The sequence below is a fragment of the Bufo bufo genome, chromosome 5, assembly GCF_905171765.1.
Source record: "Bufo bufo chromosome 5, aBufBuf1.1, whole genome shotgun sequence".
In the NCBI taxonomy this organism is placed as follows: Eukaryota; Metazoa; Chordata; class Amphibia; order Anura; family Bufonidae; genus Bufo; species Bufo bufo.
In genome coordinates this window covers 501,942,047-501,954,288 of record NC_053393.1, presented here as the reverse complement: position 1 = coordinate 501,954,288, position 12,242 = coordinate 501,942,047, and the positions used below count along the sequence as shown (strand labels likewise).

At 50.3% G+C, this 12,242-nt stretch overlaps 1 protein-coding gene across 1 annotated transcript in view; it reads right to left on the bottom strand.

Annotated features, from left to right (window-relative positions):
• PITRM1 (pitrilysin metallopeptidase 1) overlaps window positions 1-12,242 on the bottom strand; it is a 90,701-nt gene that overhangs the window by 27,169 nt on the left and 51,290 nt on the right. Inside the window, exons 16-18 of the mRNA XM_040434329.1 lie at window positions 8,345-8,474; window positions 7,253-7,373; window positions 7,051-7,127 (exon numbers count right to left, since the gene is read on the bottom strand). Of these exons, the coding sequence (XP_040290263.1) occupies window positions 7,051-7,127; window positions 7,253-7,373; window positions 8,345-8,474 (328 nt within the window). The remainder of the gene's footprint in view (window positions 1-7,050; window positions 7,128-7,252; window positions 7,374-8,344; window positions 8,475-12,242) is intronic.

Genomic DNA, 12,242 nt, shown 5'->3' with positions numbered 1-12,242 from the left:
TGTTTGTGTGTTAATATTTTCGTTTATATTTTTGTAGAATGCGCTGTTTGCTGGGGTTCCAGGCTGGAGACTGTCACACCGTCCGCAGGTAGTATCACTTTGTTTGTCATTTGTTTTATAGCGCAGAGTTTTGTAAAAGAAAAACGGGAAGTTGGCGGAGGTGTTGTATTTTTGTTCATATGTTTCCATATGGCACCATTTTCATCAAGATGTTTCTATATTTATTAATTGGAAACTGGGATGGATATCTTGTTGGTTGTATTTTTTGGGGATCGGATGGGGGGGGGGGATGACGGACATGGAGAGAGGCACCATGTATTTTTATTTTGGAGGATATTTTTCCTTTTGGGGGGGTGAGTTTGAGGGTGACTGATTATAGGATGGTTTCTGAAATTGCGTTGAGCCCATATGGTGCAAGGGTGTCCAGCTGGTATATCCAGTATACTTCTCTCTTTTGTAGAGTGTTGAATCTGTTAAAGGGATTTTCTGCTATGAAATCGATAGGGGTGATGGTTAGGGGGTGTTTTTCTTTGTCGGGTGTTGATGCACAGTGTCTGGAAAGGCTGTGTTTGAGGTATTGTCTGCGTATATTGTACCTGTGTTGGTTTAAACGGTTATGTAGGGCCTGGGTTGTGCGTCCCACATACTGGAGGCCGCATTTACATTCAATCAGATATATCACGTAGCAGGTTTGACATGTCATGTGATGTTTGATCATAAACGTGGATCCATTTTTGTTTGACGAGAACTGTGTGCGGTTGTGTGTAATAACCTTGCAGCATAGGCAGGTTTTTACTCCACATTTGAAGCTGCCCTTCTGATCTGGCCCTTTCCGTGGTTTTTTCGTGTTGTCTTGGTTTGCTGGGGGCTAGCATGTTTTTCACTGTGGGAGCTCTTCTGTGGATGACTCTTGGTTGTAATGACAGGTATTTTTTGAGCTAGGGATCTTGTTGTAAAATATGCCAGTGTTTGGCTAGTATTGAACGGATGGTTTTGTTGGATGTATTATATTGGGTAATTAGGCTTAGGTGCATCTCCGATTTTTGTTCATTCTTAGTGCTTTTTTCTAAACAGGTTTTTTGTGTTATTTGTGCGGTTTTCTCGTATGCGGGTATCCTTTTTCATTGAATCTTTTTTGTATTATTTTTGCTTGTGAAATAAAGTCTTCCCCTTTTGTGCAGTTGCGTCTGATACGTTTATATTGGCTGTACGGAATATTTTTGAGCCATTTTTTGTGATGAAAGCTTGTGAAATGTATGTAGCTGTTCGTGTCTACTGTTTTGAAATATGTTTTTGTTGTCAGATGGTTGTTGGTATTGGTGATTGTGATATCGAGAAAATCTATTGTTGTCTTGTTGAAACTTGGGGTGAAGGAGATTCCCCAGTCTGTGGTGTTTAGCTGGGTGCAGAAATCATGGGCTTGCTTTTCGCTGCCGTCCCAGATGATGAACAGGTCATCTATATATCTCCTATAATAGATGATATGTTTATTTGATTTAGAGGTGTTCAAAATGTGTTCCTTCTCGAATTCGCCCATGAAGAGATTAGCGAACGCCGGTGCCACCTTCGTCCCCATCGCGGTCCCCCTGCACTGGTGATATGTGATGTGATTATAGATAAAGAAGTTGTTTTCTAGAATGAATTTGAGGCTTTCTAAAAGGAAGGTTATCTGTTGGGGTTTTAATGTTTTATCGTTTGACAGTACTCTATTTATGCATTTTATCCCTAGCTCATGTTGTATGTTTGAATATAAAGCGGTGACGTCCATGGTAAACAGGGCATATGTATCTTTATATGGGAGGTCACTTAGTTCACGGATGAGTTGGCAAGAGTCGTGTAGATAGCTGGGGAGTGCACGGACATATGGTTGCAGGAAAAGATCCAGATAGTGGGACAGGTTACTGGTAGCTGATTTGGTGTTTGACACAATTGGTCTGCCTGGGGGTTTGTCTGTATTTTTGTGAATTTTTGTGAGGTGATAAAAATATGGTATGCATGGGAATTTCGGTATTAAAAAGTTTTTTTCTTTTTTATTTAAAAGCTGTTGCTCATGGGCATGTTTTATTCTGGCGGTCAGTTCTTTATTTATGGTTGGGAAGGGATTTTCTTGGATCGTCTCATAATAGATTGGGTCTTTTAGAATGTTTTGTGCCTCATTTTCATATTCTATATAATTTTGAAGGACAATGCCACCTCCCTTGTCGGCTGGACGGATTATTATCTCAGTGTTTTCTTTTAGTTTTTTGAGGGCCATTTTTTCTTGGCTGTTCAAATTCTCTCTAAAGGAGGATTTTTTTAGTTTTGCCGTCATCTTTTTTATATCTGTCGATATCAAGTCAAAGAACGTTGGTATGAAGTGTCCCTGACTTTGTAGGGGGAAGAAATTTGACTTCGGGTGTACTTCCTGATGTGTATATATCGAGGGGTCGTGAGGTATTTCAGGGTTTCGTGGCGGAGTTTCTGTGTTCCTTGTGTTTTGGGATTCAAAATGTCTTTTTATTGTTAGATTTTTTCTGAATTTTTGTATATCTAGGTAGAGTTCAAATGGATCGACCGGATTGTATGGGCAAAAGGAGAGTCCCTTCTGTAATAGTCTATATTCTGATGTTGAGAGGGTGTGTGATGAAAGGTTGAATATTTTGACTGTGGTTGCTGATGGATGTGATAGCCACAAGAAAAACTACCTTCCAGGACAGGAGGCGGAGTAAGAACTTCCGCAAGGGCTCAAGTGGAGAAGACTGGAAGGCTGAGAGAACTTCATACAGATCCCAAGGCTGTAAGGACGGTACAGAGGAACCGTATGAGCCGCTCCCTGAAGGAAGGTTCCCATGGGCACCAGGGAACCCAGAGTACGCTGGAAGCTGCCCCAGGACCGAAGCGCCAACACCTGACCCATCAAGGAACTAAGGGCTAAACCAAGGTCCAACCCTGAATATAGAAGGATAGGACCGTGGGGAGAAAAAAAAAAAAAAAAAAACAGGAAGAGGGCGCTCGCAGAAGCCCAGGAAGGACCTCCAGGTCCCACCATAGACCCTGGGCGATGCAGGCTTCCTGGCCTGAATCATCGTGCGGAAGACATCCGCTGAAAACCCTCTCGACGTCAGAATGGAGGTTTCAATAGCCACGCCGACATCGAAATGCTGACGTAAGACCGGACCCCGTGAAAGAAGGTCGTCTCTGAGTGGCAGTGACGTCTCCAGGAAGGAGAACGAGGTCAGCATACCACGCGCTACGGGGTCAACTCGGAGCGACTAGGATTTGTCTGAATGTCCTCCATCTGGATCCTCCGTAGAACCCTGGGAAGGAGGAGAAGAAACACGTAAGAAGGGAGAACTCCCACCTAAGATAATCTGGGGGTCCCGTCGCACGCTTCCGGAACTCTGGCTCTGGAGAGAAAGGTGGGAAGCTTTTGTGTAGATACCGTTAGCACACCCGGACCAATGGAAGAGTCCCTGTAGAAGGAGGAATGTGGAGTCTGGACCGGATCGAGCCTGGAAAGGAAGTCCACCAAACTAATACCCTGTGCAAATGCAGATGAGGGAAGGTAGCGACGTAGGAACTACCAAGGCATGCGGGACGGCTATGAACCCTGAGCCAGAGGGGGGAAAGACAGGAGAAGAATAGGCTAGGGTTAAGCCCATTCCCCGAAGTAGCCAAAGACTAAGTGGCTGTGCAAAAACACCGCCTGAGGAGGAAGCCAAGCAAAGGGATCACACTGTATTGCTAGCCCCATACCCTAGCAGAGGAGGAGGTCCCCGTAGAGGCCACCGAATTCAGTGTTAAAAGAGTCCACCGCCTGACGAAAGAGCTGTGCAGTAAGAACTAAGCATGTAGTGGTAAGCAACACCGCTCCCACAGTAGTAACCAGCGCTTGCCCAGTCAGTGCAAAACTGAGGGGGAGGCCTGAGACTATCCGTAGAAGCCACGTACCATACTGCCCCAGTGAAGTAGAGCTAACCTCAAAACTCTAACTGGAAGGGCACTGAACAGGCACAACTGCCCAGCTAGCTCCAGGGTAGGACCCCTACCTGAGGGGGATGTCCCACTGGAGTGACCACGAACTCTAGCATTAACGAAGAGCTGCACCTGTGGAGTAGAACAAGCTGTAGGAGCTAAACCTGAGTGCCAGCATAACCACTTTCCCAGAGAAGGGGGAGTGGAGGATAGAGAATACAGAGTCAGTGAAACACTCGACTCGCTGGAACGTACTCACCATATATGTGCAACGGAGTACGCACTACGTATTGATGCGGACAATATCTTGACCGACTGGAACAACGTAGGCCCATGGAGATGGGGGTACTCTAGGACACGAGTGATGCTAGTGACCCCTGAGAAGACAGAGAATGTTATAACCATGCACGAAACCAGCTCCAAAGGAAGGAACAGCCACCGTGTCCACTGGTGGCACCCATAGTCAGCACTAGGGTAAGAGTGTGACGGGCACCTGCGAGTACAGACTGTTGCCACGCCCCCTAGAAAATAAGCAAAGGCTCCTAGAGCAGTGCTGCCGCAGAATTGCAGCATCCGAAGATGTTTAGTTATTCCCCGCTAGTGGAGCACTAGCGGAAGGGGGAAATGCGACAGGAAGCACGGTGATGTGCAACACCCCGTCTATGGAAGGATAGTGCGACAGTCGGAACCGTATGTAATGGCAGTGCAATAAGCTACCTAAGGAAGGCGGAAGCATACGGCAAGTACTAGGGAGAATACTTCACCTATGAAGGGGGGCGAATGCCCATGGCGAAAACTAGTGCACATGGAGAGTCCTGTACCCCGTGGGAGTGCAATTGTTGCACCTAAGTAAGGGGGTAATGCATACAGCACACCATGTACCAGTGATAATGTCATCGCACCATGAATGGATATGCATAGCAGGTCCCGAAACTCATGACATTGTACTGGGTCCACCTATGGCAGGGGATCATGTATAAGGCAGGTACTTATCCCGAAGTAGTGCAATTACTCCATCTAAGGTAGGGTTAATGCATACCAAGTACTACAGGCCACCTTAGACGCAATCTTAAGAGATTGCGTCGGACTCATGTCAGGGTCTGAATCAGTGATTCTCTGACCCCCCCCCCCCCTCCAGACAGACCCTCCCCAGTGAGAGAGGGTGTGTCTGAGCGTGACCCAGGGAGGAAGGGTGGGGTTGCGAGGAGAAGGATGCACTGTGTTCCGCTCGTGCATAGGTGTACTCCTCAGAATCTCGCCCCTGGCAGGAGTGGACTGGGAATGTCAGAGGGCCTTAACTGAATGGCGCCGGCGAAGAATCATTAACCAAACGACCCTAGAGGGTGGACTGGGAGTTCCAGTGGACCCCTACTCGATTGCGCAGGTGGGGAATTATCAACCAAACGACCCAGGAGGGTGGATGGGAATGTCAGAGATCCCTTATTGAATGCGCTAGTGGAGAATTATCAACCAAACGACCCGGAGGGCGGATTGGGAATATCAGAGGTTCTCCCCTGTATTGCGGAGGTAAGAATCATCAACGGCCCCAGAGGACGGATTGGAATCCTTCAGAGGTCCATCACTAATTGCGCAGGTGGAATTATCAACCAAACGGCTCGGAGGGCGGATTGGGAACTATGAGAGGTGCTCCTTATCCGAGATAGGACACGGGCCCAGTGTGGTACTGCAGGGCGGTCTTGCGGTAATGAGGGGCGGGGAGGGGGCCGGATGGACGCACATCCCTTCTGTTTTTTTTTTTTTTAAAAACAAGATGACAGCCTCAAGCACAAGAGGCAGGAAAGGGTTAAATTCCTCCACGAGGAACATTGCACTGGGAGTGCCACGCCCCCTTAGAACTCAACCCTTCCTGGCCGGCTGTGGCCGGCATATCTGGGGAGGGATAAAGGTCATCTTCATGACCAGGGGCGGAGCTAGCAGAAGTCTCTGGGGGAGGGGGAGGGGGAAGCAGGGCGTGAAAAAACATGGCGGCCGGAACACCATGCGGTGCACGGCCGGGTTGTTCCAGGTGCCGTTTAACCCCTTCCGGAGCGGCGCGCTCGGCGTCTGCTCCGGATCACCGGTCATGCAGTAAGTGCCGTCCCAATAGTTTGTGATCTCCGCCAGCAAGCGCCCCCTCTGCACTGACTGCACACCGAGGTCTGGCCGTACGCTCGGCCGCCATAGAAAAACGCCTGCCATTAACCCCCTATGTGCCGCCCTGCTAGGGAAAGAGTGCCGGGCTTCCTGGCTGAATAAAACCTGCCAGAGGGGGAATGGCTACAGGGTGCTGGGAATATCAGAGGTCCTTTAGTGAATGGCTAAGCCCTGTGCCTTGTTAACCTCTGCTTACTGCCACAAGGTAGGGAGGGAGGGGGCGACCCAGGAGGGACATACTCACCTAAGTCCCGTGTACTCACCTTTCTTCATCCTCTTTACGTCCCTGTCGCCATTTTCACCCTTCCTCTGGTCCAGCAGGGTCACCCCTTCAGCCACTGGCACCGTAGTGGCAGGAAGCTGGAATCAAGGGACTTCGACGGGTGACCCCTTGGCTGGCGGGATGCAGGGAGCGAGGCTGCCCTGGTCCACCTTGTCTTCTGTGGGGGAGGCAGCAGTGAGGGTGACCGACACTGGCGCAACTCGACCGCGGGAGAACAGGGAGGCGAGGCGTCCACTGTTTTCCCATCTGAAAAAGAAGGAAAAAAATAAACTAAAATAAAAAATCTTCAGGGGATCCCTGCATAGCAGGGAGGTCTTGCCTCCTATTGACACTAGAAAAACTGAAGCTCTCTCTCCAGCCTGGAGGGGGTATAGCTGCCGGGGGAGGAGCTAACAGCTTTTTACTAGTGACAACGCCTCCTAGAGGACATAGCTATACCCACGGTTCCTGTGTCCCCCAATGAATATGGGCGAGAAATATATTTTTTTTAACATAATTATTTTGCTGGAATACCCCTTTAAACGGGTTGTCCGCTTTTTTTCTAAATAGAAAAGAAAAAGTGGACAAACACTCAGCACAGATCTCTTTAATTTATACACATTTATATACAATTTAAACATCTGAAAATGCACAGGATCCCAGAGAGTAGATTGAAATACCTGTTAAATATTTCACTCCATAGGTGCATCATGTCAGGCACATTCCTGTCCAAGCAGAGTGATGAAAACAGCACCCCCTAATGGAACACAAACACATAGCATCATTCACAGGAAAGGTTCAAGCTTTGTTCTTAAATGAGAAGAGGATGACTGAGGAGAGAAGGCTTTAGAGAAGGCCCTGTGGTATTTCTGTGCAGGTCACCTGTTCGTATGTGTCCATGTTGGAGTCATCTGGTAGAACGTGCGGACAGACGGACATCCCTCCTGTCGTCCGCTCCATCTGCTGCGCTTGCTCTCGGTAGTTATAAACACCGCAGCCCATCCTGCCGAAGAACAACTGCATCAGTCATCACATGGCAAACACATCGCTGGGAATGTTACTGAAGATAAGTCGAATAACAATGAGCTGTATCTAAATCCACAAACGAAAATGATGGTCTAACATGCTACGGAAGACCACGATTGGCGTCTAGACCCAGCCTTGACCTCGATGCAAAAAGACCCTTCAGAAACGTGCGAGCTGGACCTTTTCAGACTCCCTCCAAGGCCTCCCAACACAAGCTGGATCTCCAGAAGGTGAACTAATGTCTTGCAGAGGTTATAGCCCTATATTAGCTCATGACATTTATTGATGGCCTCGTGACTGACTGAATAAATGAGTGAAGTGAATGGTGAAGCCCAGCAGAAATTTTCCAATTCTACTGGAAAGACTTTACTGAACATGGAGATTATTATAGAAGCAAATTTAAGTTTCCCTCTGAATTAAAGGGGTTGTCCCACAAAAAATATTCTAGTTTTTAAACCTGGATCTGAATACTTTTGTAATTTCATGTAATAAAAAATTCATTACAGCTACTGAGTTATTCACAGAAATCTCTGTATAGCGCCACCTGCTGTTTGCTCTTTGCTAATTCCTCTGTCCTGCTCACTGAGATGGAAGCAGTTCCATCCTTCAACTGCTGCAGCAGAAAGTACAATCCCTTGAGAAAGGACACGCCCCCTAAACTGACAATTAGAAATTAATCTAGCGTAACAATTGGAGCAGTGAATGTGGAGATCTCTGGATCCATGTGTGGTACTGGGCTGGTTCTAGCTTTGTTAGAGGCTGGCATGTAGCAGATTATGTGTGATTTTCATGTTTCACATCATAGGATAAGCCCTTTAATGTCTATGATTTTGGAATGAACGGGCATAGGTCAATGTAATGTTTAGACGTCACTGCATGTTCTGCTCACATATTATATATAACATAGCATCATTACAACCATCGGGGTGGGATATAAGGGCTACTTACTTTGTTAGAACAGAGCAGAACAGAGGCACATATGGCTTGAGCTCCTCGGGGAGAGTATTTAGGCTGGAGATTGCTCGGAAATAAACCATGCCGTTTGTCAGCTGAGCAGAGTACTGGACTGGAACGCTCCCTGAAATACAACACACAAGTTTAGGCCTCATGCAAGCAGCGGGTCGGCAATATGCAGGCACCATGTGCTCCCCGCATCACGGATGGGACCCATTCACTTAAATGGGTCTGCAATCCAGAGCTGCGGTGCACTCCGTAGTGCTTCCGTGGTGTTTCTGTCCGTACCTCTGCACCGCAAAAAAATAGATCATGGTTCTAATTTTTTAGGGTGCGGACGGATTACGGACCCATTCAAGTTGATCCGTCCCGGCCGCCACACGGATGTTGCCCGTGCATTGGGGACCGCAAATTGCAGTACCAAATGCAGAGGCCTCATTTTGTGATATCAAATTTTGTTTTAATTAGTTAAATCAATTAAAGAGATTGTCCATCCTAGGAGGTGACAACCTCAATGGAGATAATCTGTGGCCAAGTAAACAAAAAAAGGAGACTTTTGTATTACTTACCAGTAAAGTCTCTTTCTCGCTCTTCCTTGGGGGACACAGGAAACCATGGGTATAGCTCTGCTCCCTAGGAGGCGTGACACTAAGCGAAAGCTGTAAGCCCCTCCTCCATCAGCTATACCCTTCAGCCTGGAGAAGAGACTGCCAGTTGCGTGTCCAAGTAGTGAAAGATAACCACCAACCGGAAAAAGAACTGTCGAGCCCCAACGGGGGCAACCAAGCCGGAACCACAACTGTAACCCAATGAAGGGCGGGTGCTGTGTCCCCCAAGGAAGAGCGAGAAAGAGACTTTACTGGTAAGTAATACAAAAGTCTCCTTTTCTCGCCCATATTCCTTGGGGGACACAGGAAACCATGGGACGTTCCAGAGCAGTCCCAGAAGGGAGGGACCAGAACAAACTCAACCAACACCAGAGGCATCAATCAACTGCCGCCTGCAACACCAGACGGCCTAAAGCAGCGTCAGCCGACGCATGAGTATGCACCCTGTAGAACTTGGTGAAGGTGTGCAAGGAGGACCAAGTGGCCGCCTTGCAAATCTGCTCCGAAGAAGCCCGATTTCTCTGAGCCCAGGAAGCCCCGACCGCTCTAGTGGAGTGAGCGGTAACACCAAGGGGAGGAACCCTGCCCTTGGCGAGATAAGCCTCAGTAACAGCCATCTTGACAAAACGAGCGATAGCAACTTTGGATGCCGCCATCCCTCTGCGCGACCCTTCCGGGACCACAAAGAGCGAGTCAGTATGCCTGAAAGAGCTGGTTACTTCCAGGTAAATCTTGAGCGCCCTGACAACGTCCAGGCGATGAAGCTTCCTCTCCCGCGGATGGGAAGGGGAAGGACACAAAGAGGGGAGAACGATGTCCTCGTTCAGATGAAAGGCGGAGACCACCTTAGGAAGGAAGGAAGGGACCGGACGAAGAACCACCTTGTCCTGGTGGAACACTAGGAAAGGTTCCAGACATGAGAGTGCAGCCAATTCGGACACCCTCCGAAGAGAGGTGATGGCTACAAGGAAAATAACCTTGCAGGACAGAAGTCGCAAGGAAACCGTCCGCAGAGGCTCGAAAGGAGAAGCCTGGAGCGCTGAGAGAACCAGGTTCAGGTCCCAGGGCGGTACCGGAGGGCGATACGGGGGAACCGCGTGAGCCACGCCCTGAAGGAAGGTCTTGACAGGACCAAGGGGGGCCAGTGGGCGCTGAAACAAAATGGACAGCGCAGATACCTGACCCTTCAAAGAACTAAGGCCTAGACCTTGGGCCAGTCCGCTCTGCAGGAAGGACAAAACGGTGGGGAGAGAAAAGCGGAGCGGAGGAATCCCCAGATCGGCACAGAACCCCAAAAAAGTCCTCCAGGTCCTATAATAGATCCTAGAAGAGGACGGCTTACGGGCGCGGATCATGGTGCGGACGACGTCCGCAGAAAAGTCCCTACGTGTCAGGACGGTGGTCTCAACAACCACGCCGTCAAACGTAGGGACCCTAAACGCGGGTGGAAGATCGGTCCCTGAGAGAGAAGATCTTCCCTGGCGGGCAGTGGCCAGGGCGCGTCTGCCAGGAGCAGCATGAGGTCGGCATACCAAGACCGGCGGGGCCAGTCCGGAGCGACCAGAATCACCGAGACGCCTTCCGCCGCGATCTTCCGAAGGACCTTGGGCAGGAGAGGGATGGGAGGGAATATGTATGGGCGCGCGAAGCCTCGCCAAGGAAGAACGAGGGCGTCGGCTCCGCAAGCTCCCGGATCCCTGGCCCTGGACAGATAGGCGGGGACCTTGTGATTGAATTTTGAGGCCATGAGGTCCACGTCCGGAATGCCCCAACGAAGGCAAATGGCCTCGAATACCTCCGGGTGAAGAGACCACTCGCCGGGGTCGACGGTGGTGCGACTGAGGAAGTCCGCCGCCCAATTGTCCACCCCTGGAATAAAAATTGCAGATAGGGCCGGGACGTGGGCTTCCGCCCAACGGAGAATGCTGGTGACCTCCCGCATCGCTGCAGCGCTGCGAGTGCCCCCCTGGTGGTTTATGTACGCCACGGCCGTGGCGTTGTCTGATTGTACACGAACTGGATGACCCTTCAGCAGATGAGTCCAGTGTCGTAGAGACAGAAGGGCCGCTCTCAGTTCCAGGACATTGATCGAGAGTTTGGACTCCGATGGAGACCAAATGCCCTGGACGGATCGGGGAGGAAACACGCCTCCCCAGCCCGAGAGACTGGCATCGGTTGTAACCACCAACCAGTTGAGTGGCAGAAAGGACCTGCCCAGAAGAGGGGACTGTAACCACCAGCGGAGAGATGACCGCACCGGAGGCGAAAGATGGAAGGGATGATCCAGAGACTGCGGCGATTTGTCCCAGGAGGAGAGGATCGCCCGTTGGAGAGGGCGGGAGTGAAACTGCGCAAATGGGATCGCCTCGAAGCAGGCAACCATCTGCCCCAATACCCGCATGCAGAAGCGGAAGGACGGTCGACGGTGGAGAAGGAGACCCCGAACCGCCCCACGGAGGATTAGACGTTTTTCCGAGGGAAGACGTACCTCCGCCGCTCCCGTGTCTAAAAGCATTCCGAGGAAGACGAGTTGTCTGGAGGGGGGAAGGGAGGACTTGGGGAAGTTGATGACCCAACCGAACCTCGCCAGAGTCTCTAGAGTGAGATCCACGCTGGCAACCGCTTGAGAAAGGGACGGAGCCTTGATGAGGATATCGTCCAAGTACGGTAGCAGAAAAACACCCCTGGAACGGAGTAAGGCTAAAACCGGGGCCAGGACCTTGGTGAACACCCGGGGGGCTGTTGCCAGTCCAAAGGGAAGGGCGACAAATTGGAAGTGGAGGTCCCCCACGGCGAATCGAAGGAAGCGATGGTGACACTGGGCTACCGGAACATGGAGGTAGGCATCCTGTATATCGATGGAAGACATGAAATCTCCCTGCTCCAGGGAAGCCACCGCGGAGCGGAGGGACTCCATCCGAAACCGTCGAAGGAGGAGAAAACGGTTGAGCTTTTTGAGGTCCAAAATGGGCCGCACCGAACCTCCCTTCTTGGGAACTACAAAGAGGTTCGAGTAGAACCCTTGGAATCTTTCCTCTAGAGGAACGGGGGTAATCACCCCCCTGTCCAGTAAGGCTTGAACGGCCGCGGAGAACGCAGCCGCGTCTTTCGGGTCTCGCGTGGGGCGGGAGCGAAAGAACCGATCCGGAGGGAAGGATGCAAATTCGATTTTGTATCCGGAGGACACAATTTCGAGGGCCCAGGCGTCGGAGACGTGAGCCATCCAGACGTCCTTGAAAAGGAGGAGCCGGCCCCCCACCCGGGTGGGTGGGGGCGCGCCTTCA